Source organism: Aethalodelphis obliquidens, unplaced genomic scaffold (genome assembly GCF_003676395.1).
Source record: "Aethalodelphis obliquidens isolate GAN/ISIS:26980383/991018 unplaced genomic scaffold, ASM367639v1 scaffold10, whole genome shotgun sequence".
NCBI lineage: Eukaryota > Metazoa > Chordata > Mammalia > Artiodactyla > Delphinidae > Aethalodelphis > Aethalodelphis obliquidens.
This window is the reverse complement of record NW_020837954.1, coordinates 9,014,514-9,041,383: the sequence shown is the minus strand read 5'-3', so window position 1 is coordinate 9,041,383 and position 26,870 is coordinate 9,014,514. Positions and strand designations below refer to the sequence as shown.

The following is a 26,870-nucleotide window of genomic DNA, read 5'->3' as shown; positions in this document are numbered from 1 at the left end:
AATAGAAAAGTGTATTGTAATTGGCAGTATACACAGTTGCCACAAATCTCACACACATACACATACACACACTTGCCAGCTCACCCTGCCGTAGCCACAAAAGCAGCAAGCAGAGTTTGAACTGCAAAATTATAATCAGGACTAGGGACATTTATATAGCACCTGAGAGACGTCCATGTTCTTCTAAAGAGTGAGCTTACTTGATCTTTAGCCTTTAGAGATAAATACTTACATCCAAGAAAATAAGGTTCATAGGCATTACTGAACCGTTTGGTGTCTAACTTCTAGTGAGTAGCAGGGACAGGCTAAGAGCCAGGTTTGCCATCTCCAGATCCCGGGGGCTTTCCACTCAGCCTCACTTCCCGCCAGCCCTGAGCCAGCAGAAAGTGGGCAGGCATGAGGGCAGGGATGACAACTGACTGTCACTGATTTGAAGAACTCCCATTCCAACATTATAAGCTGGTTTATACCAGTGGGGCATCAAGCGTTCATTACTCTCTATGTGCTTCTGAAATCTTGGAGGCTGCTTACACTAAAGGAGCCACCACCAAACAAAAAGGACTGAGACATTCCAATATGCCCTATATGCTCTAGAAGACAGCTTCAGCCCAGCTTTAAGAATACCTTCAGCCATTTTAGTAGTTACGACCAATATGTTTAGAATCTAGTTTCTTCTGCTTGAATTCATATGACTTGAGGTAAAAACTGGCAGTTTTCAACAGGGCCTCTTTCGGAAGCCTTTTCCTTCCATCTACCGTTCACGGGCCCAGAGCCCTCTCCTCCATCAAAAAACATTTCTAAGAAAGCCTCTGGCAGGTATTCTTGATGTGAATGTAAGCCCAAACATTACTTATCCCAATGACATTTATTTTTAATGCTTTATCTCCAATTATGGAAAGGAAGCCTTCGTGGAGGACAGAGGGAATTCAGGCATTAAAGAATATACTGGGAAGTTGAGTTTTCAAGGTGAAGATCTCTCCTGCAATCTTACCATATACCTGGGACTGGGCAGCTCCCTCAAAGCTCCTGATGTTCATGTATGTTTAAAAAAAAAAACAAAAACCTAATGCAAAGGAGAATCCAGGTGACTCTTTTCCACTAAACATAAGACTGTGGAATCAAGTATGCATTTTCAATATATCTCTTTCTCTTTCAGAATCTTCCCACTTTGAAATTAGGAAAAAGTGAACTGAAAAAGCAGCATTATATAGTATACTACAGGAATTAACTTGGAGCCCCCATGAATGGGTTTCAAAGGTGTCTTGAAATAGTATGCAAAATATTATGGGCATGTGTGTGCAATGCCTTGTGAAGATGATTTATAGTTTTCAGCACATTCTCAAAGAAATTACTAATCTAAAAAAGGTTAACACAGACTTCAGAATTGGAAAGACCTAGTTTTTATTCCTAGCTCTACCACTTTCTAGCTGTGTGACCTTAGGCAAGTCAATTAACCTCTCTGTACCTCACATCCCTCACCAGAAGTCCAAGTATTATTGTAAGGATTAACTGAGAAAATACATACAAATCACTTTGAGGAAAGCAAAGCATAAATGCTAGGTAGCTGGTTAGTATTATTACTAGCAGAGAAAAGGATCAGAGGAAATTTAAGAGGAAGGAAGTTTTCTTATCCAGATGCAGAAGGAGGAGACTGAGGATCAAAGCCACAAATTTGGCAGAATTTACAGTTTGCTTAGGGTATACCTAGTTATCCTTGCAAAATGTTATGGCTGGAAGGAGCCCTATGGTTCCCTCATTTTATAAATGAAGAAGATGAGACCCAGAAAAGAGAGGTGTTGCCATATCATAAGATTAGAGACAGAACTTGGACACTGGATTTTGGCCCTACTCCCGGCAGCCAAGAACAAACAGAAGCTGCTACTGAGATACTGTTGTTATCCAACTACAAACAAAACCACTCAGCTTCACCTGATTTACAGATGTTTTTCCTCCCTTGCAAGAGGACCTTTGGTCCTGGGCATCATTAATCAAGATGTCAGTGCATTTCAATTCTAGTTCTTCCCCCTCTGCTCTCCTTGCTACAGAAAAAGCAGTGTGCATGGGTAGATTTCTGATGGATTTAAATATGTCATTGTACCTGTTTTAACCTTTGAAACCAAGATTCCACTAGGAACTGTTAGAGAGAATATCACGAGCGAGCACATTTCCATACCAGCTTTCACTTGGACACAGAATGGGTGTAAAGGAACATTAAACTGTCAAGTACTCAAAGATGAAATTGGTTCATAATTCCACTTCCTTTCAAACATGAATACGTGTTACACTGGAGATTTAGAAGAAATGAACTGGTAAAGGACTTGAGTAGGACTTAACAAATTTAATTTGGCCCAAACTTTGGGTTTTATTAACCAGAATATCTTGTCTTTCAAGGGGATTTAATTAAGGTTACTCATCACCTCATTCTTATTAAGGAAAATGTCAAAGTTTGCTCTGAGTTAATTCCAACAAAATTATGCTTGTTTTTTGGCCAAGACCTAACCCCAAAACTACTGTGAACAATTATACTAATTTTGAAATGCTTATAAATACATTTTACTATTTCACTGAAATATCCTCGGGAAGTTATGTTTTCCCTGGCATGCTAATGCCACTCAGAGCAGTAGGGAAAGTTTAAAATGATAACATGAGGATTCAGTCAATCAGCTGACCAAAAATGTTTGCATTTTTATACAAAAAAGTGGGAGAACTTTCCCTTAAAAAGCTTTTTTTTTGTGGGGGGGTAGATTGGGAGTTTGGGATTGACATGTATACACTGCTATATTTAAAAGAGATAACCAACAAGGACCTACTGTAAAAAAATTTTTTTTAATAAAATAAAAAGGGGGGCAAAAGCTTTTAAACTTGTTTGAGAATATTAGAAAACAACATATGAAAAAGCAAATAATGCAAGATAGCAAACACTGGTGCTAAATCATGGATCAAGAGAGCAGGGAGGGCTGAGAGCATCCAGCAAGGCTTTACAGCTGAGAGAGGAGATGTGTGCTAGGCTTTGGGTCACTGGTTTTAAGTTAGTTGTGAATGAGAATAGTTATGAGTCTAGAATTTGTGCTGTAATGTCTAGCTGGTGTCGTGATATAAGGAAAACATACTCATCTTCTTAAATAGATTCAGTTTGGAATAAGATTTTTTTTTTTTTACTATCTTTGACTAATAAATCTATAAAAATCAAAATAAAACAAACAACAGAACCTAAGTTTGATGATAAATAAAAATCACCACATTTGATTTATAAAATTAAAGCAGAGACCATAAAATTCTATTAAATAAATACATACTCTTTATTAAGCCTTGTGCTTTAAGCTTCAATACATTTCTTCTGGAAACCTGCAACACATTTATGGAATTGCATTTTAAAACATGTATTCAGCCCTTTGCGTACCTCCGCCAAAAGTCTGAAAGTTGCATGAATACTTCAGTCTTTTCTTTTCCTCCCCAGGGAGAAGCCAGGAACTCAGAGTTTTCTCCTGATTATGCCACTGAGCACCAAGGGGAGTACTAGCAAGATATTGCAGAGGATGGAAAATCCCTTCTAATGGCTCATGAAACTTGTCACAGCCGTGTGTCTGACAGAGGCTTGGTGCTCCGGCCGGGTGTCAGGCCTGAGCCTCTGAGGTGGGAGAGCCAAGTTCAGGACACTGGACCACCAGAGACCTCCCAGCCCCACGTAATATCAATCAGCAAGAGTTCTCCCAGAGACCTCCGCCTCAACGCTAAGACCCACCTCCACTCAACGACCAGCACTCCAGGGATAGACACCCCATACCAAACAACTAGCAAGACAGGAACACAACACCACCCATTAGAAGAGAGGCTGCCTAAAATCATAAAAGGTTCACAGACACCACAAAACACACCACCGGATGCAGTCCTGCCCACCAGAAACACAAGATCCAGCCTCATCAACCAGAACACAGGCACCAGTCCCCTCCACCAGGAAGCCTAAACAACCCAATGAACCAACCTTACCCACTGGGGACAGACACCAAAAACAACAGGAACTATGAACCTACAGCCGGCAAAAAGGAGACCCCAAACACAGTAAGTTAAGCAAAATGAGAAGACACAGAAATACACAGCAAATGAAGGAGTAAGGTAAAAACCCACCAGATCAAACAAATGAAGAGAAAATAGGCAGTCTACCTGAAAAATAATTCAGAGTAATGATAGTAAAGATGATCCAAAATCTTGGAAATAGAATAGAAAAAATACAAAAAACATTTAACAAGGACCTAGAAGAACTAAACAGCAAACAAACAAGGATGAACAACACAATAAATGAAATTAAAAATTCTCTAGAAGAAATCAATAGCAGATTAACTGAGGCAGAAGAATGCAGAAGTGACCTGGAAGATAAAACAGGGGAAATAACTATCGCAGAGCAGAATAAAGAAAAAAGAAGGAAGAGAATTGAGGACAATCACAGAGACCTCTGGGACAACATTAAATGCACCAACATTCAAATTATAGGGGTCCCAGAAGAAGAGAAAAAGAAAGGGACTTGGAAAATATTTGAAGACATTATAGTTGAAAACTTCCCTAATATGGCAAAGGAAATATTCAATCAAGCCCAGGAAGCACAGAGAGTACCATACAGGATAAATCCAAGGAGAAACACACCAAGACACATATCAATAAAAGTATCAAAAATTAAATACAAAGAAAAAATATTAAAAGCAGCAAGGGAAAAATAACATACAAGGGAATCCCCATGAGGTTAACAGCTGATATTTCAGCAGAAACTCTGAAAACCAGAAGGGAGTGGCAGGACATATTTAAAGTGATGAAATGGAAGAAACTACAACCAAGATTACTCTACCCAGCAAGGATCTCATTCAGATTTGATGGAGAATTTAAAACCTTTACAGACAAGCAAAAGCTAAGAGAATTCAGCACCACCAAACCAGCTTTACAAAAAATGCTAAAGGAACTTCTCTAGGCAGGAAGCACAAGAGAAGGAAAAGACCTACAAAAACAAACCCAAAACAATTAAGGAAATGGTAATGGGAACACACATATTGATAATTACCTTAAATGTAAATGGATTAAATGCTCCAAACAAAGACATAGACTGGCTGACTGGATACAAAAACAAGACCCATATATGTGCTCTCTAAAAGAGGCCCACTTCAGACCTAGGGACACATGCAGACTGAAAGTGAGGGGATGGAAAAAGATATTCCATGTAAAAGGAAATCAAAAGAAAGCTGGAGTAGCAATTCTCATATCACACAAAATAGCCTTTAAAATAAAGACTATTACAAGAGACAAAGAAAGACACTACATAACGATCAAGGGATTCAATTCAAGAAGAAGATATAACAATTGTAAATATTTATGCACCCAACATAGGAGCACCTCAATACATAAGGCACATGCTAACATACACGGGGAAGTCAACAGTAACACAAGAATAGTAGGGGACTTTAACACCCACTTTCACCAATGGACAGATCAACCAAAATGAAAATAAATAAGGAAACACAAGTTTTAAATGATACATTAAACAAGATGGACTTAATTGAATTTACAGGACATTCCATCCAAAAACAACAGAATACACTTTCTTCTCAAGTGCTCATGGAAAATCCTCCAGGATACATCATATCCTGGGTCACAAATCAAGCCTTGGTAAATTTAAGAAAATTGAAATTGTATCGAGTATCTTTTCGACCACAATGCTATAGACTAGATATCAATTACAGGAAAAACACTGTAAAAAAAATACAAACACATGGAGGCTAAACAATACGCTACTTAATAACCAAGAGATCACTGAAGAAATCAAAAAGGAATTCGAAAAATACCTAGAAACAAATGACAATGAAAACATAACGGCCTGAAACCTATGGGATGCAGTAAAAGAAGTTCTAAGAGGGAAGTTTATAACAATACAGTCCTACTCAAGAAACAAGAAAAATCTCAAATAAACAACTTAACCTTACACCTAAAGCAATTACAGAAAGAAAAACAAAAAAAACCCAAAGTTAGCAGAAGGAAAGAAATCATAAAGATCAGATCAGAAATAAATGAAAAAGAAATGAAGGAAACGATAGCAAAGATCAATAAAACTAAAAGCTGGTTCTTTAAGAAGATAAACAAAATAGATAAACCATTAGCCAGACTCATCAAGAAAAAAAGGGAGAAGACTCGAATCAACAGAATTAGAAATGAAAAAGGAGAAGTAGCAACTGACACTGCAGAAATACAAGGATCATGAGAGATTACTACAAGCAACTATATGCCAATAAAATGGACAACTTGGAATGGACAAATTCTCAGAAAAGCACAACCTTCTGAGACTGAACCAGGAAGAAATAGAAAATATGAACAGACCAATCAGAAGCACTGAAATTGAAACTGTGATTAAAAATCTTTCAACAAACTAAAGCCCAGGACCAGATGGCTTCACAGGCCAATTCTATCAAACATTTAGAGAAGAGCTAACACCTATCCTTCTCAAACTCTTCCAAAATATAGCAGAGGGAGGAACACTCCCTAACTCATTCTACAGGGCCACCATCACCCTGATACAAAAAGCAGACAAGGATGTAACAAAGAAAGAAAACTACAGGCCAATATCACTGATGAACATAGATGCAAAAATCCTCAACAAAATACTAGCAAACAGAATCCAACAGCACATTAAAAGGATCACACACCATAATCAAGTGGGATTTATCCCAAGAATGCAAGGATTCTTCAATATACACAAATCAATCAAAGTGATACACCATATTAACAAATTGAAGGATAAAAACCATACGATCATCTTAATAGATGCAGAAAAAGCTTTTGACAAAATTCAACACCCACTAATGATAAAAACTCTCCAGAAAGCAGGCATAGAGGGAACTTACCTCAACATAATAAAGGCCATATATGACAAACCCACAGCCAACATCATTCTCAATGGTGAAAAACTGGAACTATTTCCACTAAGATCAGGAAAAAGACAAAGTTGCCCACTGTCACCAATATTATTCAACATAGTTTTGGAATTTTTAGCCACAGCAATCAGAGAAGGAAAAGAAATAAAAGGAATCCAAATCAGAAAAGAAGAAGTAAAACTGTCACTATTTACAGATAACTTGATACTATACATAGAGAATCCTAAAGATGCTACCAGAAAACTACTAGAGGTAATTAATGAATTTAGTAAAGTAGCAGGATACAACATTAATGCACAGAAATCTCTTGCATTCCTATACACTAATGATGAAAAATTTGAAAGAGAAATTAAGGAAACACTGCCATTTACCACTGCAACAAAAAGAATAAAATACCTAGGAATAAATCCACCTAAGGAGACAAAAGACCTGTATGTAGAAAACTATAAGACACTGATAAAAGAAATAAAAGACGATACAAACAGATGGAGAGATATACCATGTTCTTGGATTGGAAGAATCAACATTGTGAAAATGACTCTATTACCCAAAGCAATCTATAGATTCAATGCAATCCCTACCAAACTGCCGATGGCATTTTTCACAGAACTAGAACAAAAAATTTCACAATTTGTATAGAAATACAAAAGACCCCAAACAGCCAAAGCAATCTTGAGAAAGAAAGATGGAGCTGGAAGAATCAGGCTCCCTGACTTCAGACTATACTACAAAGCCACGGTAATCAAGACAGTATGGTACTGGCACAAAACCAGAAATATAAATCAATGGAACAGGATAGAAAGCCCAGAGATAAACCCATGCACATATGGTCACCTTATCTTTGATAAAGGAGGCAAGAATATACAATGGAAAAAAGACAGCCTCTTCAATAAGTGGTGTGGGAAAACTGGACAGCTACATGTAAAAGAATGAATTTAGAACACTCCCTAACACCATGCACAAAAATAAACTCAAAATGGATTAAAGACCTAAATATAAGGCCAGACAGTATAAAACTCTTAGAGGAAAACATAGGTAGAAGACTCTTTGACACAAATCACAGCAAGATCCTCTTTGACCCACCTCCTAGAGAAATAGAAATAAAGACAAAAATAAACAAATGGGACCTAATGAAATTTAAAAGCTTTTGCACAGCAAAGAAAACCATAAACAAGACGAAAAGACAATCCTCAGAATGGGAGAAAATATTTGCAAACGAAGCAACTGACAAAGGATTAATCTCCAAAGTATACAAGCAGCTAATGCAGCTCAATATCAAAAAAACATACAACCCAATCCAAAAATGGGCAGAAGACCTAAATAGACATTTTTCCAAAGAAGATATACAGATTGCCATCAAACACATGAAAGGATGCTCAACATCACTAATTAGAGAAATGCCAATCAACACTACAATGAGGTATCACCTCACACCAGTCAGAATGGCCATCATCAAAATATCTACAAACAACAAATGCTGGAGAGGTTGTGGAGAAAAGGGAACCCTCTTGCACTGTTGGTGGGAATGTAAATTGATACAGCCACTATGGAGAACAGTATGGAGGTTCCTTAAAAAACTACAAATAGAATTAGCATATGACACAGCAACCCCACTACTGGGCATATATCCTGAGAAAACCATAATTCAAAAAGAGTTATGTACCACAATGTTCACTGCAGCCCTATTTACAGTAGCCAGGATATGGAAGCAATCTAAGTGTCCATCGACAGATGAATGGATAAAGAAGATGTGGCACATATATACAATAGAATATTACTCTGTCATAAAAAGAAAAGAAATTGAGTTATTTGTAGTGAGGTGGATGGACCTAGAGTCTGTCATACAGAATGAAGCAAGTCAGAAAGAGAAAAACAAATACCGTACGCTAACACAAATATATGGAATCTAAAAAAAAAAACAAATGGTCTGAAGAACCTAGGGGCAGGACAGGAATAAAGACGCAGACGTAGAGAAGGGACTTGAGGACAGAGGGAGGGGGAAAGGTAAGCTGGGACGAAGTGAAAGAGTGGCATGGACATATATACCCTACCAAATGTAAAATAGATCGCTAGTGGGAAGCAGCCACATAGCACAGGGAGATCAGCTCGGTACTTTGTGAACACCTAGAGGGGTGGGATAGGGAGTGTGGGAGGGAGACATAAGAGGGAGGGGGATATATGTATACATATAGCTGATTCACTTTGTTATGCAGCAGAAACTAACACAACAATGTAAAGCAATTATACTCCAATAAAGATGTTAAAAAAAAAAGATGTATTGAATTTTAGGGTAACCGCATGAAACAGTTATGAAATATTTATTCTTATTTATGGTCTTGTGGCAGACATAGAAATATGCATGCCCTCAGATTTCCAGCATAAGTGTGAACTAACTTTCCCTGAGGAAGATCTGCTAATTATTCACAAGTCTAAGTTTATCGGGTTGTATTCTATCAACAAAATAATCAGAGGAAATGTATTTTATGCTGATCATTTTCTTCTGTCCTGATTTCAAAGTCACACAAATGTATCATCAGAGATACATAGTTATGGAACAGAATAAAACAGGATTCCTCATAACAACTAAAGTCGTAATAACTCAAATTGGATGCTGTGTCTAAAAGCATCTAATTCTCTAATCAAAATGCTGTTTTCTTCAGACTTTTCTCATTGAACTCATTTTCAAATTCTTTAACAATATTATTACTTTTCTCTATACCCTGTGTTCATGGTTTCCTTCAAATTGTGATGTCTATGATAATCCTCATTTTCCATGCTATTATTGCTATTTAAAAACTACAGCTGGACAATCTAGTAGACTAGTTGGGCCACCTTGAAAATTAATGCTCCCATCCTGAGCTCTAAATACATTAGCACATGTGGCTAAGGTTCATGCGTACCCAAAGATCTTCCATAATATGTGTCATAAACTACCAAAGTTATTTTTTCCATGTCACCCTTCCCAAGTCTTAACCAAGAGTATTCACACGTAAATATTTTTAAACATGTGCCTGATCTGAGATTTTTAGATCACCTCCCAAAATCATAATGAAAATATATTAATCATTCAACAATCAAAAAGTATTTATTTAGCACTTGGAGTGTGTGTGGGGGGAGGGGGAGGGGTGGAGAGATTATTACTCAATAATTAAGATCGATTTTTTTCACATAATTGTGTCTCTTACATATCTAAAATTAGCCTTCCAAACATTAAACATTCTTTTTATTTCATCCATTTTTATTGGTCCATGATACCAAATATTCTTACACAGCCTAGACATTAATAATAGGAAAAACTTTTCCACTGTTAATCACCGTACTGACCCATACTCCCAGGACACTTAACAACTAGTATTCAGATTCCCTGAGAAGATACACACTGAGGAAGACACATCAGCCAAAAAAGAGTTTCCAGCCACAAATCTGGGCTTTGGGAAAATAAAAAAATTTAACATCCTCATACCCAGCAACAGAGAAATCGGCTTCATTTTCCAGTTTTCTGGGATTTGGAATACACTGTGGGGGGTTGTCATGTGATCCCATATAAATACAAAATAATCACATTGCAAAAACTGGACCAAGTTACACTTACTTGCATAGTATGTTCCAAAATTAAAATACATATCAAAGATATTGAGGAAAGTTGAGAGCGGTCTAAAGCAGTAACTATCAAAATGTTCTGGCTTGACTCAGAAGAGAAAGACAAATTTTACATCATGACGAATCATATATATATATATATATATATATATATATGTATATAACTAAAACCAAGTTTCACAAGATAGTATTTATCCTTACTTCATGTAATTCTATTTCACTGTTTTAGCTCTTTAGTTCATCAAATTGATTTCACAACAACTAACCACTAACCACTGAGAGCTACTTCTTGAAAAACAGCCATCTAAAGAGCAAAGAGGACAATATTTACTCTTTCCCAGAAACAATGCTATTTGATCTTCAACTGGTACTTATTTAACCTAAGATACGTTACAAATTGAAAACTACTCAAAGACGTTATAAATTGAACGTTTCAGGCTTTAACACACAGTTTATTAACATTAAGATCAGATCCTCCAAGCCCCAAACTGTTGAGGTCAGAAGTTTAGTTCCACTCAGAGTCCCCATTATCAAGAATTTCTGAAACTCCTAGGGTGAGTTTTGGATGTACCCAAGGATCAACCCCAGCTCTCGCTCACTGTCACAGCCAGCCAGACCCTGGACTCTACAGTTGCCACTTTGGTACCTCCTCTGCCACTGCAGGCAGAGCTTGTTATGCTCCAGCAGTGGGAGACAGAGAATTCTTTCCCTCCTACACCTATGGAACAAGGGAGAAGTCCAGGTGGAGAGTCAGCTGAGACAGGTCCCCCACGTTACACCCACAGCCCTTTGCCTTCACTGGGTACCCACACTGCCCAGGTGGCTGCTCAGGATGGGTTCCAGAACCGGGAACACACTTTACCACACACCATTACTCCCCTCCCGTCTGCTCTGAGGCAGTCTCCTTGCCCCAGGATGAAGGTGAACCCTCTTTCAAGAGCTCCATCATCCCAGGACTTCCATAGTCCTCAGTCCTTCAGGCACATCTGATGTGACAACCCCAACTGTGGAGAGGATTCAAGCCTTTTCCCCAGGAAGCCCTTCAGACCCCATGTGAGTCACTGGGTATCTGGATTTAACTCCAGATGTTAGGCACATCTCAGTCTGGGTACAGCCCAGTCAGAACGTCTTGTAAACAGAGTCTCCGTTCAACGTTCTATCTTTGAGAATCAGGCGCAAATCGAAGATACAGAGACAAATTTCACCTGGAGAGTGGAATTTATCTCAAGGGGGTTATTTGGGGAGCTGATTCCAGCAAAGTCACTTCAAGACTTCTATTTGGCATCCAGCCACATCTTTTAGTCTAAGCCTTGCCTCTTTCCTGCTATCATGTTTCCAGGAATACAAATAATATTCTCTCTAAGAAGACTGTTAATCAGGAAGCATGGGTATCTAATTTGCCTATTTAGCACCCAAATACATTCATCCAGACCAGAAGTTGCAGTTAAAGTCAAACTCTTTTAGGTTCTTGGTCTGGTTTTCCTGCATAGCACAGCCTCTGAATCCAAAGGACAAGGGGGAGGAGAAGCAAAGTTTCTAAAAATGGTTCAGCTGGCTTCTCATACTTACTCCTAAAGAATATCTGGAAGCTAAGAAGCAAAATATGTGGATTACATTTTCTATTTAAAAAATAATGGAAAAAACTACATAGTGTAATATATCGCATTGTTTCCATATTTTAATCTTAAACTGAGATGTTTTTATTTATTCACTTTCTAGAACAATCACCAACCCCCACCCCAATTTTGGGAACTTTATAATAGTGGTTTGTAGTTCACCCTGGGGGTTACAATAAAACTTCCCCTAAGAACTTGGAAATAAGGTTGGTAAGAATAGTCTCTGATAAACAAACTTTAAGATCAACACAATGACCAGAAATTAAGCAAAGTAACCTTTAAAGAAAAAGAGCAGTTCCAGGCCCTCTAGGTCATGGACCAAAATCCTTGCCAAAGAAGGAGTCAAACAGAAAGTGGGGTGGGAGGAAGACCAGCACAGCTACCTAGGCAGAATAGACTCCCCCAGGCAGACTCCCCAGACAAGACGTCCAAGATTCTGAATCACACGCAGACTCTCCCTGACGGGAGAGTAATATCCCAAATGCACTTGGGCCTGATTCATCCGACACCATTGTCCTAATTCAATCCTCACCACGAAGGCTTCCTCCTGTGAATTCCAGTGCAAGCCTGCCTATGGGGAGAGAAGGCACTGACCATACAGATTTGGACTCATCTATCCAACCACAGATATGAACTGGTTTCCACCAAATGCCCAGCCCTTGCCCTAGGCAACAGGGATACAGTGGAGAATCAGACATTTGAGGTCCTTGGAGCTAATACAAATAAATAAATAAGGAAATTAAAGCTAGTGATAAGAACTATTACAGTAAAGGAAACTATAAACAAGACAAAAAGACGACCCTCAGAATGGGAGAAAATATTTGCAAATGAAGCAACTGACAAAGGATTAATCTCAAAAATACATAAACAGCTCATGCAGCTGAATATTAAAAAAACAAACAACCCAATTCAAAAATGGGCAGAAGACCTAAATAGACATTTCTCCAAAGAAGACATACAGATGGCCAAGAGGCACATGAAAAGCTGCTCAACATCACTAATTATTAGAGAAACGCAAATCAAAACTACAATGAGGTATCACCTCACACCAGTTAGAATGGGCATCATCAGAAAATCTACAAACAACAAATGCTGGAGAGGGTGTGGAGAAAAGGGAACCCTCTTGCACTGTTGGTGGGATTGCAAATTGATACAGCCACTATGGAGAACAGTATGGAGCTTCCTTAAAGAACTAAAAATAGTATTAGCATATGACCCAGCAATCCCACTACTGGGCATATACCCAGAGAAAACCATAATTCAAAAAGACACATGCACCCCAATGTTCACTGAAGCACTATTTACAATAGCCAGGTCATGGAAGCAACTTAAATGCCCACCGACAGACGAATGGATAAAGAAGTTGTGGTACATATATACAATGGAATATTACTCAGCCACAGAAAGGAACGAAACTGGGTCATTTGTAGAGACATGGACCTAGAGACTGTCATACAGAGTGAAGTAAGTCAGAAAGAGAAAAACAAATATCATATATTAACGAATGTATGTGGAATCCAGAAAAATGGTACAGATGAACCAGTTTGCAAGGCAGAAACAAAGACACAGATGTAGAGAACAAACGTATGGACACCAAGGGGTGAACACGGGGGATGGGGGGGAGAACTGGGAGATTGGGGTTGACATATATACACTAATATGTATAAAATAGATAATAAATAAGAACCTGCTGTATAAAAAATAAATAAAAATTTAAAAAAATCTATCAAGGCATAAAATATTTCCGTCGCCTCCCCCAAATTATTTTATGTTGCTTTTCCTTGCTCTCATCACACTGTTCTGGTTCTTTTTAACCTCAGATTAGTTTTCCCTGTTCTAGAACCTGATATAAATGGAATGATACAGGATGTATGTACTCTTTTGCATACTTTTTGTTTTGAGTTTCAACCATGTTGTTGCAGATATCTGCAGTTCGTGCTGTTTTATTACTAAATAGCAATCCATTTGTACAAATATAACACAACTTTCTTATTTATTTTCCTCTTGAAGGATACCTGAGCTTCTGACAGTTTTTTGCTATTATTTATAAAGCTGATATGAAAATTCTTAAACAAGTCTCTATGAACATATGCTTCCTTTTTCTTGGGTAAATACCTAGGAATGGAATTTCTGAGCTTATGGAATATATATGTTTAACTTTTGAGTAACTGACAGACCTTTTTTCAAACATGGTAATAGCATTGAAGAATTTTTGCCATTAACTGAGCTGAATAATGGACTAGATGATGGCTGGGGGAGGAGATGGGTGTTTTAAGAACAGGGGTTAGGAATAGCTTCTTGGAGAAAGTGACATTAAATATAAAACCAGAGGGGGGAGCCCACCCTGAGCATTTTCCAAAAGCATTTCTCAACTAATTTTTTTTAAGTTATACATCAACAGGATGCCAGAGAAAACTGTGATGACAAGATTTAGAACAAGCAATGTGAAAGGGAGTCTGAGGCGTGTAGCCGAGTTAGGTAAGGGTAGCTCCTTTATATGCTTGCCTCTCATGGAGCAGAGCACAGGCCCCTCCTCGCTCCCAACCCCTGCTCAGCCTTCTCCCAGGTTTGTGCCTCCAGATATTAGAACTTGGCTGCGCTGCTGGCCGACTGCTGGATGAGGATCCAGAATCTGCGAGGCAAAGCTAGAGCTAGGCAGAGGCAACAGGAAAAGCCGTGAGGCAAGAACTAGACTAACATTTCTTTTGAACTTTCAATCCGCTTGGAGCTTTATAAACAAGGGGAAAGTAACAGGAGACACGGCAAGAGAAGCAGGCAGGGGCAGAACCACAGGAAGAGGTTTGGGTTTTATTGTAAGCCAACAGGAAGCAAGGGAGTTACATGACTGGATTTACATTTTTAAAAGACCCCACTGGCTGCTGTGTAGAGAATAAACTGCAGGGTAGTAGAAGAGGCTCTAAAAGTAGCCCAGGCAAGCAGTGATGTGGCTTGACTAGGGTGGCAGCAGTAGCATAGGGGAGAAGTGAATGGATTTAGGGCATATTTTGGAGCTGCATCCCCAGGACTTGTTAATAGACATATATGTGGGGCATGGAATCACACTTTGGCTTGGCAAAGAAGTGGTGCCTTTTACTGAAATTGGGAAGATGGGGTCGGGGAGGCATTCAGGGCTTTTCAATGGGCATATCAGTTTGAGATGCTCACTAGAGATACAAGATGTCTCTTAGGCAGTTGGGGCTCCTGGGAGAACACTGGGATGGATATATAAATTTAGAAATTATGTGCGCCTAGATGGTCCTTAAAGCCATGGCATTCCCATCCCTGTGATGGTTATTTTTCATAGTAAATTAATAAACTGAATAATTCACCAAGGCATGCGGCCAAGCGGGGATGCCCCATAGGAGATAGCTGGCCTTTCCCCGGCTGGGCCTGCCCCTCTGCTTTGCCATTCACCTAACTTAAGAGCTGCTTCTACAAGGTTGTTTTGTTGTTGTTTTGATTCCACACATAAAATTCTGTGACCCAGTTCCCCTTTATTCTTGTGGATCAGTGTGGAAATCTGAAGAACTGACATGTATTTAAAATCTTTTTTTTTAATGTATCAAAGTGCTTATTTGGTTAAATTAAAAAATGTTACGCAAATAAAGGGAAAACTTAAATAAGCAGATTAGGAGACCAAAATTAAACCCTTGTGTTAACAAGGCCATAGCTCACTGACCAGAGCTTGTTGACTTTGGCCTCAAAGTGGAAGGGCTCTATTATTATAGAATATTCTAGAACATTCAGAGAACGTTGGTTAAGTCACTTGATGAAATAAGCATCAAAAAAGGAATGATAGAAATGCTAGAATTAAATTAACATAAGACAATTTCACTTCATCCCTTTAGCTGCTATTGATGAACTACTATGTGACTACTGTGCTGACTTCCTGCCCTCCTGGGGCTCCTTTCTCAGCAGGGGAGACAGACCACACTATGGGACAGAGCTGAACGGAGGCAGTGAGATGCCTTTTGAGTGAGGTGAGAAGGTGACAGGCAGTTCCAATGAGAAAAAGAAGCAAATTGCCCCACAGGGGATTTCTCAACACTAAACATAATCCCGGTTGACTGTACAAAAACTTTTACATTCCTATTTGGAATTAAAATTTAAGTTTTCACTTAAGTACTATATTGATGTAATTAAATGAAGTTAGTTGACACACTGTTTTCAGGTGCCCTTAGCATTTTTAGTGGAATCTTCTAAAGATATTTCCATTCCCCCCATTCTCCTTTATCGTTTACCACCTTTTCTGTGTAGATCTGAAAGATTTTAGAGAGCAACAGTCATCTTTCCTTGCAAACCCAATCCTGTATTTCTTTTAGGGAGCCGCATAAGTAAGTGCAACATTAGAGGGAATGGAGGAGGGGGTGGGGTGCTGCGGAGCCCCCTGACTCCCATCTCACTGCAACCCGGAGGAGCCGGGAGCTGCTCCTCTGATTAAAGCGACTGTGCTGCAGGAACTGAGAGACACCACTCCCTGCTGCCACGGTGGGGAAACCAGTCGGGCTGGCATTCCGTTAAAGCTCCGTCCGTTAAAGCGGGCTCCTAGCCACCTCTGATACCTTTCATGCTTGCTCCTTCCCAAGAACCCGAAGAAAGAAGGCCACCCAGGCCTGCTCAACCTGGGAGAAGCCCAGCCACCTTGGCATTCTGGCCCTTTTGTTTTTTCTCTCTCTCTTCAACCCCCTCCTTCCCTTTCTTGGACACTCTCTTTCATGGGGCGGCTGGGCCCAGGATCTGCTGAACCAGCCTGGGAAGGCTAAGCCAGCTCTGCTCTAGGCTTTGGGGCACATAACGCTCTCTTAATTGTCCTTTCCTCTCACGCTGATGGCTGCATCTTATGTCATTTAAGTATTAAGATGCAAGAATCTGTTTGGTCTTTGGTTTCAGATCATTTAAAATGAACCAGCTGAGGTAGAGGAATTCTCCTTAGTATCTCATCTAACTGACTAGAAATTAACATTGGGGTTTGGGGCCAATGTCCTAACTGGTTATAAATCTGCCCTGCTTTGCCCACCATTGACCTGAGCATGTATTTCCCTCGGGACCCGGAAGAGAGGAGTGGCTATGGCAGGGCAAGATTCACGGTACTTTGGGGTTCCTAGGCCAAAATCTCTATTAATAGCACTCTTTACTAGCATCTCCGTCTCATTATTAACAACGGTCAGGCTTTTTAACGGATCTCTAAAAGTCACACACATTTTTTTAATGTCTAAACTTTGGATGAGCTGTTATAAAAGCACCTTTGTTCTGCATGATGTATTGTACCTTTTAGAATGTACTCATTCTAAAAGGAGAACACCGCCCTTCTCCATCATGCGAGAACCCACTGTTTGCCACAAAGGCAGCATCAACTTCAACAGAAGTTAGTAATCACATATATATACAATCACTGCTCAGTTTGATTTTTTACCTATGAGAGTCTTTGTTAAACCTTTTGTAATATTTTTATTCTTTACTACTGATTTCTATGACATTGAGCAAAAATGCCACCCCCCCATTTTTCCTCGCTTCTCCGCATTATCCCCTGAGGTCAGTTTTATTCTAGATGTTTAGCCCACAAAGTAAAACGAGGAAAGAATTCCACCCATGTTTATCTACAAAAATAATGGTTTCAAACCTGTTATTCTGTTTTTCTTCTTGGATGCTTTCTCCTTGAGAATTACAGAACTCAGCCTCTAGGCACTACAGCCACCTTCAGACTTCTGTCTGGAATGGACCTGAGCCCAGAGACCTTCCTTACCTTTAGTTGAACTAGATGCACATCCACATGCTTGCTGTCCGAGTCCTGCTGGACTGAATAGGTTAGGTCTCGGACCCTCTCTGAGGTCATCCGGAGCCAGGTCTCAATTTCAGGTAAGTGGAGGACAATCTTCCAGTCGGCCCCTGTATGCAGTGGGGGTGGCTTTTCGTACTGCTGGTCAGAATCCATGTCTTTCATTGCCTCTTCTCCCTCACCCTGTTCCACAGTGGGTGTCAAGTTGATGGCCATGGGTGAAGCATCAGTAGCCATGGGATCCAGGTCCTGTGACCTCAGAGGGGAAAGTGTCACGCTCATGGTTAACATGGAGAAGTCTAAGCCTTACTTCTTTCCAAAACAGCTGAAAGGCAAAAGGAAAAAAGAGAGCAAAAGTCAGACAAGATTCCCAAATAAAGGAATGGTACTTCACAGAAGAAGCAAGATTTCTAAATTAAGCCAAGTTTCTAAATTAAGAAACCATAGCTCATAACAAAAACAGAAAGAGGTGTTTTGAGTTTCTACCAACTAGACCCAAGACCCAGCATTTATCCAGCGATTTCTAAGCTATTGGAAGCATCCTTCCTATACTGGTTCAATAGGAACACAAAACGGTGTGGTACTGCCTATCCCAACATCCATTCTCACCTCATTCCTTAATAACAAATTCCTGATTTTCAGTTGTGCATGTTCCTGCCAAGAATTTAAAACTACATTCTTTATCTCCATCGGAGCTCACTGTGGTCATGTGGCTAAGTTCTGACCAATGAAGTGTATGGTTTCTTTTTAAGATAAAGTTGATTAGTTTACTAATGATCTAGCTATGTAATTTATCTTTCTTCTGTAACCAGTCTGATATAAAGTAACAACTTTTAGGATCTTGTACTTTGAACACTTTAAATAGACATTATTTTTAGTTTCAAGAGAAAGTTCTTCAAGGCAATGGGTTTCTTTTCCTTTTCTAAGTCTTTTTCTAGTTCTATACATTCAAGTTAGTTTATAACCCCATTCCTCCAAAGATGAAAGGCGGCTGATCAAAATATGAAATTAAATGTGATTGTCAGAAAGTAGCTATATTTCTTTATATTCTTAAGATTAACTTAATAACAAAAACAAAATTATTTTACCTACAAATGTGGAAGGGAAAAGTCAAGAATGCTCCCAGTTTGACTAGGAATATGTAACCTTCCACACAGGAATGAGCACAGGGAATAAAAAGACTTGTTGAATTGACAAAAGCCTTAAGAATAAGTTATTCTCATGATATATTACTTCAGAAGCCTTCTAATGCTGTAGCATACTGCCTCTCCCCCGATTTCTTGAGCATTTTATTTTTAAATTAAATGATAAGGGGGTTTACAGATGAATTTTTGAAAACAAAGTTATTTGCAAAGAGCAAAATATTATGTCATAAGGTAAGTTTATCACTTTGGTACCTGCCTTAGAGAATGGTTTTAGGCTTCAACAGCTTTCCACACCTGATTGCAAGAGGGAGAAATCCACGCCCCACATTTTTAACCACCCTTGCATACAGTCTTTAAAGTAACAATAATACTAGACTTGACTATTTTTTGGAACCAATTAGAAGATATCAAAATTTCACTGGGAGGGATGAAGCTCCAGGAAGAGTGAGCTACCACACTACTTCTTAATAAACCATACCTAGTCTCAGTCTCTGATTCTGATTTCCAAAAGCACTTTAAAAATTTTAATCAATTCACTGCCTTCTGGGGTGGTGAATCACTATTTAGAATCACTGTCCCAGAGAAGGAATCTGATACACAAAGGTTAATAAAGGTTTTTAGTGCAAGGTCAAAGAACTAGTAATGAAGAAGTCATTGGTGTCACAGTGGTTCCCTCTTCTAAGAAACCAGACTCAAGCAAACCAGAAAACTAAGCGCCAGGCCAGTGTGAAATGAACCGTTTCACCTTCACCCACACACTCCCTCAGCTCCAAGCCCCTACCTAAGAGCCCTGTACAACTGTAAAACAATGCTTGGTCATTGTGTTTTCTCTGAAACCCCTAAATCGAGGCAAGGCCTCCTCTGAAATACATATCTTACTGTAAACTAAAGAACATACCAAAGAATTGGCTCAATGTAATTTATATCCCAACATACATTTCTATATATACTATCAGGCTGTGCACCAGGCAGGCACAGTGCAGTTTTGTGTGGTTTGGAGCAAGATGCTCCACATTTGCGGGTCTCAGTTTCCTCATCTGTAAAATGACAAAATTGGACTAAATGATCAATAAGATTCCATCTGACCATGAGAATCTGTAATTACCTAGGGTTATTTATCCAGAGATTTCTAAGCTCTAGGGTTATTTATCCAGAGATTTCTAAGCTATTAGAAGCATCCTACCTATACTGAGAGCTATGTAGATACTAAATGATGGACCTCCATTTCACCAAAGCAGGCAAACGGCATCAATACTTGTCCTACTTAATGGAAAGAAATAAATTATTACCATGCAAACACATTTTGTAAATCATTATTTACACATTATATGTTGCTAATTCTTTCCAGAGGAATAAATATGGGAGATTCTTCCCTCTGGGAGTTTGCACTTAAGAGTTAACACAGATGTGGTTATATACGCAAAGGACAAATAGAATAAAATAAAAACATTAAACAAAAATGTAGTTGGTGTGGGCTTCCCTCGTGGCGCAGTGGTTGAGAGTCCGCCTGCCGATGCAGGGGACACAGGTTCGTGCCCCGGTCCGGGAGGATCCCGCATGCCGCGGAGCGGCTGGGCCCGTGAGCCATGGCTGCTGGGCCTGAGCGTCCGGAGCCTGTGCTCCGCAACGGGAGAGGCCTTAGCAGTGAGAGGCCCGCGTACCGCAAAAAAAAAAAAAAATGTAGCTGGTGTGCATCACACATGAGTAAAGGGCAAGGAAACCTTATATTCAAGCTGCCAAGGCAAAAGTTACCTGCATCTACAAAATTTCAACCTGCATGTGATGTTTCCATATTTAGCTGATCAGACTGTAAACAAGAGAATTTCCATAACACAAAACAGTGAAGCAAAGCAACGCTTTACTCAAGTTTTATTTCAACTTCTATTTACTTTCCTTCACATACAGCTTTGTCCCTGGGGAAGGAATACCGTATGTGTCATAACAGCATAGCAAGCCCAGGAAGTGGCATAAAATTGATTAATTACTTATTTTCATGGAAACTGATTACTATAAACATTTAATTTTCAATTCCAGTAGTTCACATTTAGATGTACCACCCATGGATAACCAACCTGTATTTCTGATTTTCACAAAAGCACGTCTGATTTCCAAGATAAATTTATACTTTAAAGGAAAACTGCCTCATATTGTAGAGATCTACAATAACAATCTTTGTGTGTATTTTTCCTGCCCTTATCATGACTATTCAAGCTTGCTTTCCCATCAAATTAATTACTCCATTTGAATATGCAAACAAATAGTAGGAAATTCAACACAACTCTATATATATTCTAAATTCTAAGTTTTCTTTTTTTTTTATGCAAGGATCCATGCAATAAGATTCCTTTCTAGTCACAGAGAAATTTGAAAAAAAAAAAAAAGCCAGTAGACAACAACTTCTGACAATGCAGATGAAGCACTGACTCAAGTACATACAGATACACATGCAGTTATATCTCTGGCTGCAAAGCTGCATGAGAGGAGGGAACAACCAGCTTTCTGGAACCCAATGACCTCCTGTTCTCCACCCACCCCTCTGCCCCCATCAAATGCTTATCTGTGGCCACGTTTCCAGCATTAGAGATAATACCACCTTGAACCCAGCTGCTGTTAAAAATAACACAGATCAAATCCTTTCCTTTCCACAAACCCAAAGAAGATTCAACATTTAAGGTGCAAAAGCCAAAAGCAGTAAAGAATTTAAAGGTTTTTTAAAAAAAATGTGTGCTAACGCTTTTCTCACCACACTCTGTCTATCATCCTACAGAAACAGAAGAAACATACCATGGCTTGCTTACTAACCAAGGACTGGTGCTGCTACCTCCCTGACAGTCCACAAATTTTCAGTCGAAACCTGACGTTAGCAGAATATATTCAATTTGAATAAGACATTTAAATCAGGAGCATGCTCTTCGACCAAACTAGGAAGCAAAAAATGCAGCTACACACCCATCAAAACTGCCCACCTCTTTCTCCCTTCTCTTGTGATTGTCTCTCTTAAATAAAAGGACGAAAAAGCTGGAAATCAGCTGACTGTACTCACTGTAAATGCTTTTGTCCCTAAAGGTCCTTCAGGATTAAGTGCCTGGCTCCTCCTCCTCTCAGCCCCCTCGGGTTCTCTTCTTGTAGCCAAACAAGATAAAGGCCGGTATCAGGGCTGCTTCATGCCAGCAGGACACTGGTGAGTCTGTAAGGCACCAGCTTCAAATGCCCTTAGTGGCCTAAATCTCTTGCAAAGAGAGGGCTACTACACTGTCCCTATTTGGAAGCTAATCTATAAGCTCCAGGCTTGTGAGGTTATAGGCTGGGCTTTTGCAGCGGTGATAAGTGAGTTGAGAAAAAGGAGACAGTTGCCTAAACAAGGATCACTATGGAAAAGAGTATTTGGGTAGACAGAGCACAGCCAGGCACGGTTCAGAAGAACCAAGACTGTATACCCCAAGACTGAGCAAATCCTAAAGCAGGATAAATTTTAAAGTGTATAAATAAATTAACAGTACTATAGTAATATAACCAGCTGACAAAGTCAATCTGAGCTAGATGCATTCAAGCCCTCTCTTCTTTCTTAGGAAGAAACTGTTCTTTCCAAACAAGAGCATCTTCACGTGTATAGTTTGAGAGGTAGTCTTATCATCATGTAAATCACCCCCAAACCTAAATACTTACTCTCAATCTTTCTGTGCTGTGCTTACTGCCCCCAAAATGAGAGACTAAAGCATAATTCAGGCCAAATTAACGAATCTGCTTGCTACAAAGGACATGTTACCAAACTGGGGTAGAGAAAATTAAGTTAGGCATCACTAAGTGTGCTTTTATCTCTTGCTTCTTTTTTTTCTTTCATATTCTCATAATCATTCTTCACAGAACCTATTCAAAGAGACTGAATTTTGAAAGGGAAAGAAAAGTTCCACTGGAATGTTTTGAATTTTGTCTCTGGCTAGGTCTCATGCTTTGACTGCATTAAGGAAAAATAAATGAACTCAAGAGGTGAACCCTATATCCGATTCCAGGACTCTAGAATCGGGCTCTACAAAAAAACCCCCACAAAAACAAGCTTAATAAATTGCTTAATTAAATGTCGCAGTCTAACCAGATGAATGAGGCTCTAATTCATCACCTAGTTTTAAATCTTGCTGTCTGTCTCACTCTCTGGCCTCTTGTGAGGTCAAGGGTTGGGAAACTTTAAATGGCTTTAAGCTTTTTAAGAGGAGAGCCGAAGAATTCCTACAAAATATTAAGTTAAATCTGTACTTAAGGGAAAAAAGAGTGAGTGGCTTTTGTAAGATGCTCTAAGAAAGTTTCCATAATCACCGATTCCTCCTTCTCCTTGGCCCTCTTCTCCTCCCAGCCCCACACCCTCCAGCACTCATCTGGAGTAACACTGATAAGTGAGATCACTGTGGTAACCCCAGATTAGGCTCACTTTCTAATCCTCCTGCCATAACAGAGCAGCCTGCAAGTGGATGTCAGTGAGAAGAAAAATCTCAAGCTTTAAGTGCACAGGCTTGGGGAGCAGGAAAGGGAGTGAACACAGCACGTAAATACAGGGGCCCAGACAGATTTCTACAATTTAAAAGACCCTGGTGTTATCACTGATGTTCCCCCCAACACTTTTCCCCTTTACTATATCCTTTTGTATGGCTGTCCCCTCAGGCAAATGGCTGATTACATCTGGTTAATCACACAGAGACCATGCACCCTCTCCTGGGTCTCTCCTCAATCACTGCTAACTCCCTTGCCCAGAGCATAGGGTCTTCTGTCACCCATAACACACTTCATCAATCATCTTCCTTGCTCAAGCCGTCCGTCCTCCTACTAAGCACCCCCACCCTGCATTATTCAGATCCTTCTCCTGTGGCGTGGACACCCAGATTGACTCAGTTAGTCATCACACCTCCCATGTCTTCCTTCCACCACTACAGTGGTCAGCTGCTGTCACTCAGAGATTCATTTGGCTGCATCACCCCACTTGGGGTAGATTTGTAAAAATAATACATAATTTATACAGTTGTTACTTTTGTCAGTGCTATTGATACAAAGAAAATGAAACAAGATTCATTTCAAATCAACTGACATTACTGAGAATCAACTATATATAAGGCATTATGTATATCTATGACTCATCAAATTTACTTTCAAGGAAATTATAATTTAATGGGGACAATTTCCCTCCATCCACTCTCCCCTAACACACACACACACACACACACACACACACACACACACACATCTACTGATACCTATTACATAGGCAGGATGTGGGCAAAGCCCTGTGAGGCCCCAGTGGAATGGCATTAATCCGGGATGGAGGAAAGATAAGGAAGAACCTTTACTGAAGAAGGAAATATTTGAGATGAGCTTGTAAAAATGGCTATAATTGGGCTTCCCTGGTGGCACAGTGGTTGAGAGTCCGCCTGCCGATGCAGGGGACACGGGTTCGTGCCCGGTCCAGGAAGATCCCACGTGCCGCGGAGCGGCTGGGCCCGTGAGCCATGGCCGCTGAGCCTGCGCGTCCGGAGCCTGTGCTCCGCAACAGGAGAGGCCACAATAGTGAGAGGCCCGCGTACTGCCAAAAACAAAACAAAACAAAACAAAAAAATGGCTACGATTTAGATGGGCAGAAAGAGAAGGGAGATGGGGACAGAATTCCAGGCTGGGAGAAATACATGGACAAAGATACCAAGAAGTTGGGAGAATCAGCAAATAATTCAGTGTTGAGAGGAATTGGGAGCTTGATGGGAACTGGGAACCGGAAACAGATAAGGCTATAAGGTAAACTGCAGCCATGTTATAAGAGGGCTTTGAACACCAAACTATGGAGGTTGGAATGAGTCTCACAGGGATCAGGAACTCTAAAAAGATTGCAAAAGAAGAGAAATAAAATTACAGTTGTTTGCTAGAATGAGACAGAAAAATCAATATGCAAACTCTTATTTACCAAGAAAATGAAATGAGAAATCAGCACTATGAGAGAATCAACATCTTCTTTTCCAGGCAGACTTCATCAATATAAAATGTAAGGTTAAAAACTTCTTTATAGCGCATAAAAAAACAGAAAGAGAGACTGATTCAGATCTAGAAGCCTGACTTTTAGATCAGAGTGATTAAAGGAGTTCTGTGCTCTGTTCTACCTACTCCATTAAATATAAAAAGAGTTCTCCATTTTTAGCTCTCCATTAACCCTAGCATCATAGATTTGAAGTGGAAAAAATTTTAGGATCATTTTATGCAATGTTTTTTCTTATTCTAAAAAGTTTTAATTAATTAAAAAGTAATATATATTAATTCAAACATTGTAAAAATAGATAACACTGAAGTTAAAAGATCCTCCTCTATCCCAACATTCTCATCCCCAGTCAATAAGTGATAAGGGGCTATTTAGCTTTTGTGCCCTCAATATGTAAAGTAGAAAGGAAATGAGCCCTAAAAGAAAAGTTGTCTTTAAAGATTCTGAAGCCTAAATTCGTTGGTTATCTCTACTAATGAAGCAATATAGAAGTGTTTGCTAATGCAGTGTTTATTTACCAGGTATTAATAGGTATTCTACAAAAAGTTGCCCCTGACAAATAAATTGAGAGTGCTAGGCAACTTCTGGGAAGAGACAGCCAACTGAATATATGTGTCTAATTTGGCTCCCTCCAGAAACCTCACTAACACTACTGCAGAGTGGTTTTAGTCTGAAATTTGTTTTTGTTTTTTTTTTTTAAGTATAAACACTCAAGAATGGGAGGAAAAATAGTAATATTTTTGGAAGCTGAAAATCAGATGAACGAGTGATAAATACCTTAGCCAACCCAAGAAAACAAAATCCTAAACTAATGGCACAGAGAGCAAAGAACCAACCTGATTTTACTTCAGAATTCTTTAAGTATTTTGAAATTGCTGGAACAAGATACCTCTGGAACTGGAGATGGAAACGTATGTAGTGAAAAATTAACTTTACCCAAAAAAAAGTCTGGCCTTTGTTCCAACTCCTGAGAGGTAACCTCTAAACTTTCAGAATTTCCTGAGTGATAGGATTATTTTTGTTGTTCATGGTGGGCCCCTCAGATGACACCTAATAGTCTATACTAACAAGGTGATGCATGATGGGGGCTAGCCAGACAGAAAGACCATTCATGTTATTAGAGGGTTGGGGCTTTGAGCAACCACATGGGCAAAGATTCAATCATTCATGTCTAAGTAATGAAGCCCCAATAAGAACTAGGACACTGAAGCTCAAGCAAACTTCCAAAGTTGGCAATACCCCATGAGTATTGTCACACACCAAGGGCAAGAGGTAGTGCATCCCTAAGGACATGGAAGCTTTGTGTTGGGAAACTTCTCAGTCCCAGATTCCACCCTATGTGTTTCTTCCTTTGGCTGGTTCTGATTTGTACCCTTTTGGTATAATAAAACTACAATTATAAGTATAGCACTTTCCTGAGCTCTGTGAGTTGATTTATCAAATTATCAAATCTGAAGGAATCTGTGAGAACCTCCAAATTTATCATTAGCTAGTCTCATGTGAGGACAGCCCTGGAGACCCCTGAACTTGAAGCTGGTGTCAGAAGTCTTGGGCAAACTAGACAGTCTTGGAGAACTGTACCCTTAACCTCAAGTTTGGCCTAACTCTGGGTAAAGGGGCAATGACACATTGAGAAGATTAATTCTGATTTAAAAATGTTTAGAAGCAGTTAGAATTCTAGGTCTTTCCTTACTCTGTGTTGCTGGGTAGGTATACCCACTCCAATTCTAGAGCTTTATTCTCCAGAAAGAATCAATCAAAGGGTCTCTGGACTTAGGGACCCTGGGCAGTTGAGTATAGAGTTACCTTGAAAATAGG

The 26,870-nt window shown here is 39.5% G+C and overlaps 1 protein-coding gene across 1 annotated transcript in view; it reads right to left on the bottom strand.

Annotated features, from left to right (window-relative positions):
• The window catches only part of AKAP6 (A-kinase anchoring protein 6), a 595,413-nt gene that overhangs the window by 352,825 nt on the left and 215,718 nt on the right, over positions 1-26,870 (bottom strand). The window contains exon 7 of the mRNA XM_027111037.1: positions 17,868-18,225. Coding sequence (XP_026966838.1) covers positions 17,868-18,191 — 324 coding nt within the window. The 5' untranslated portion in view covers positions 18,192-18,225. The remainder of the gene's footprint in view (positions 1-17,867; positions 18,226-26,870) is intronic.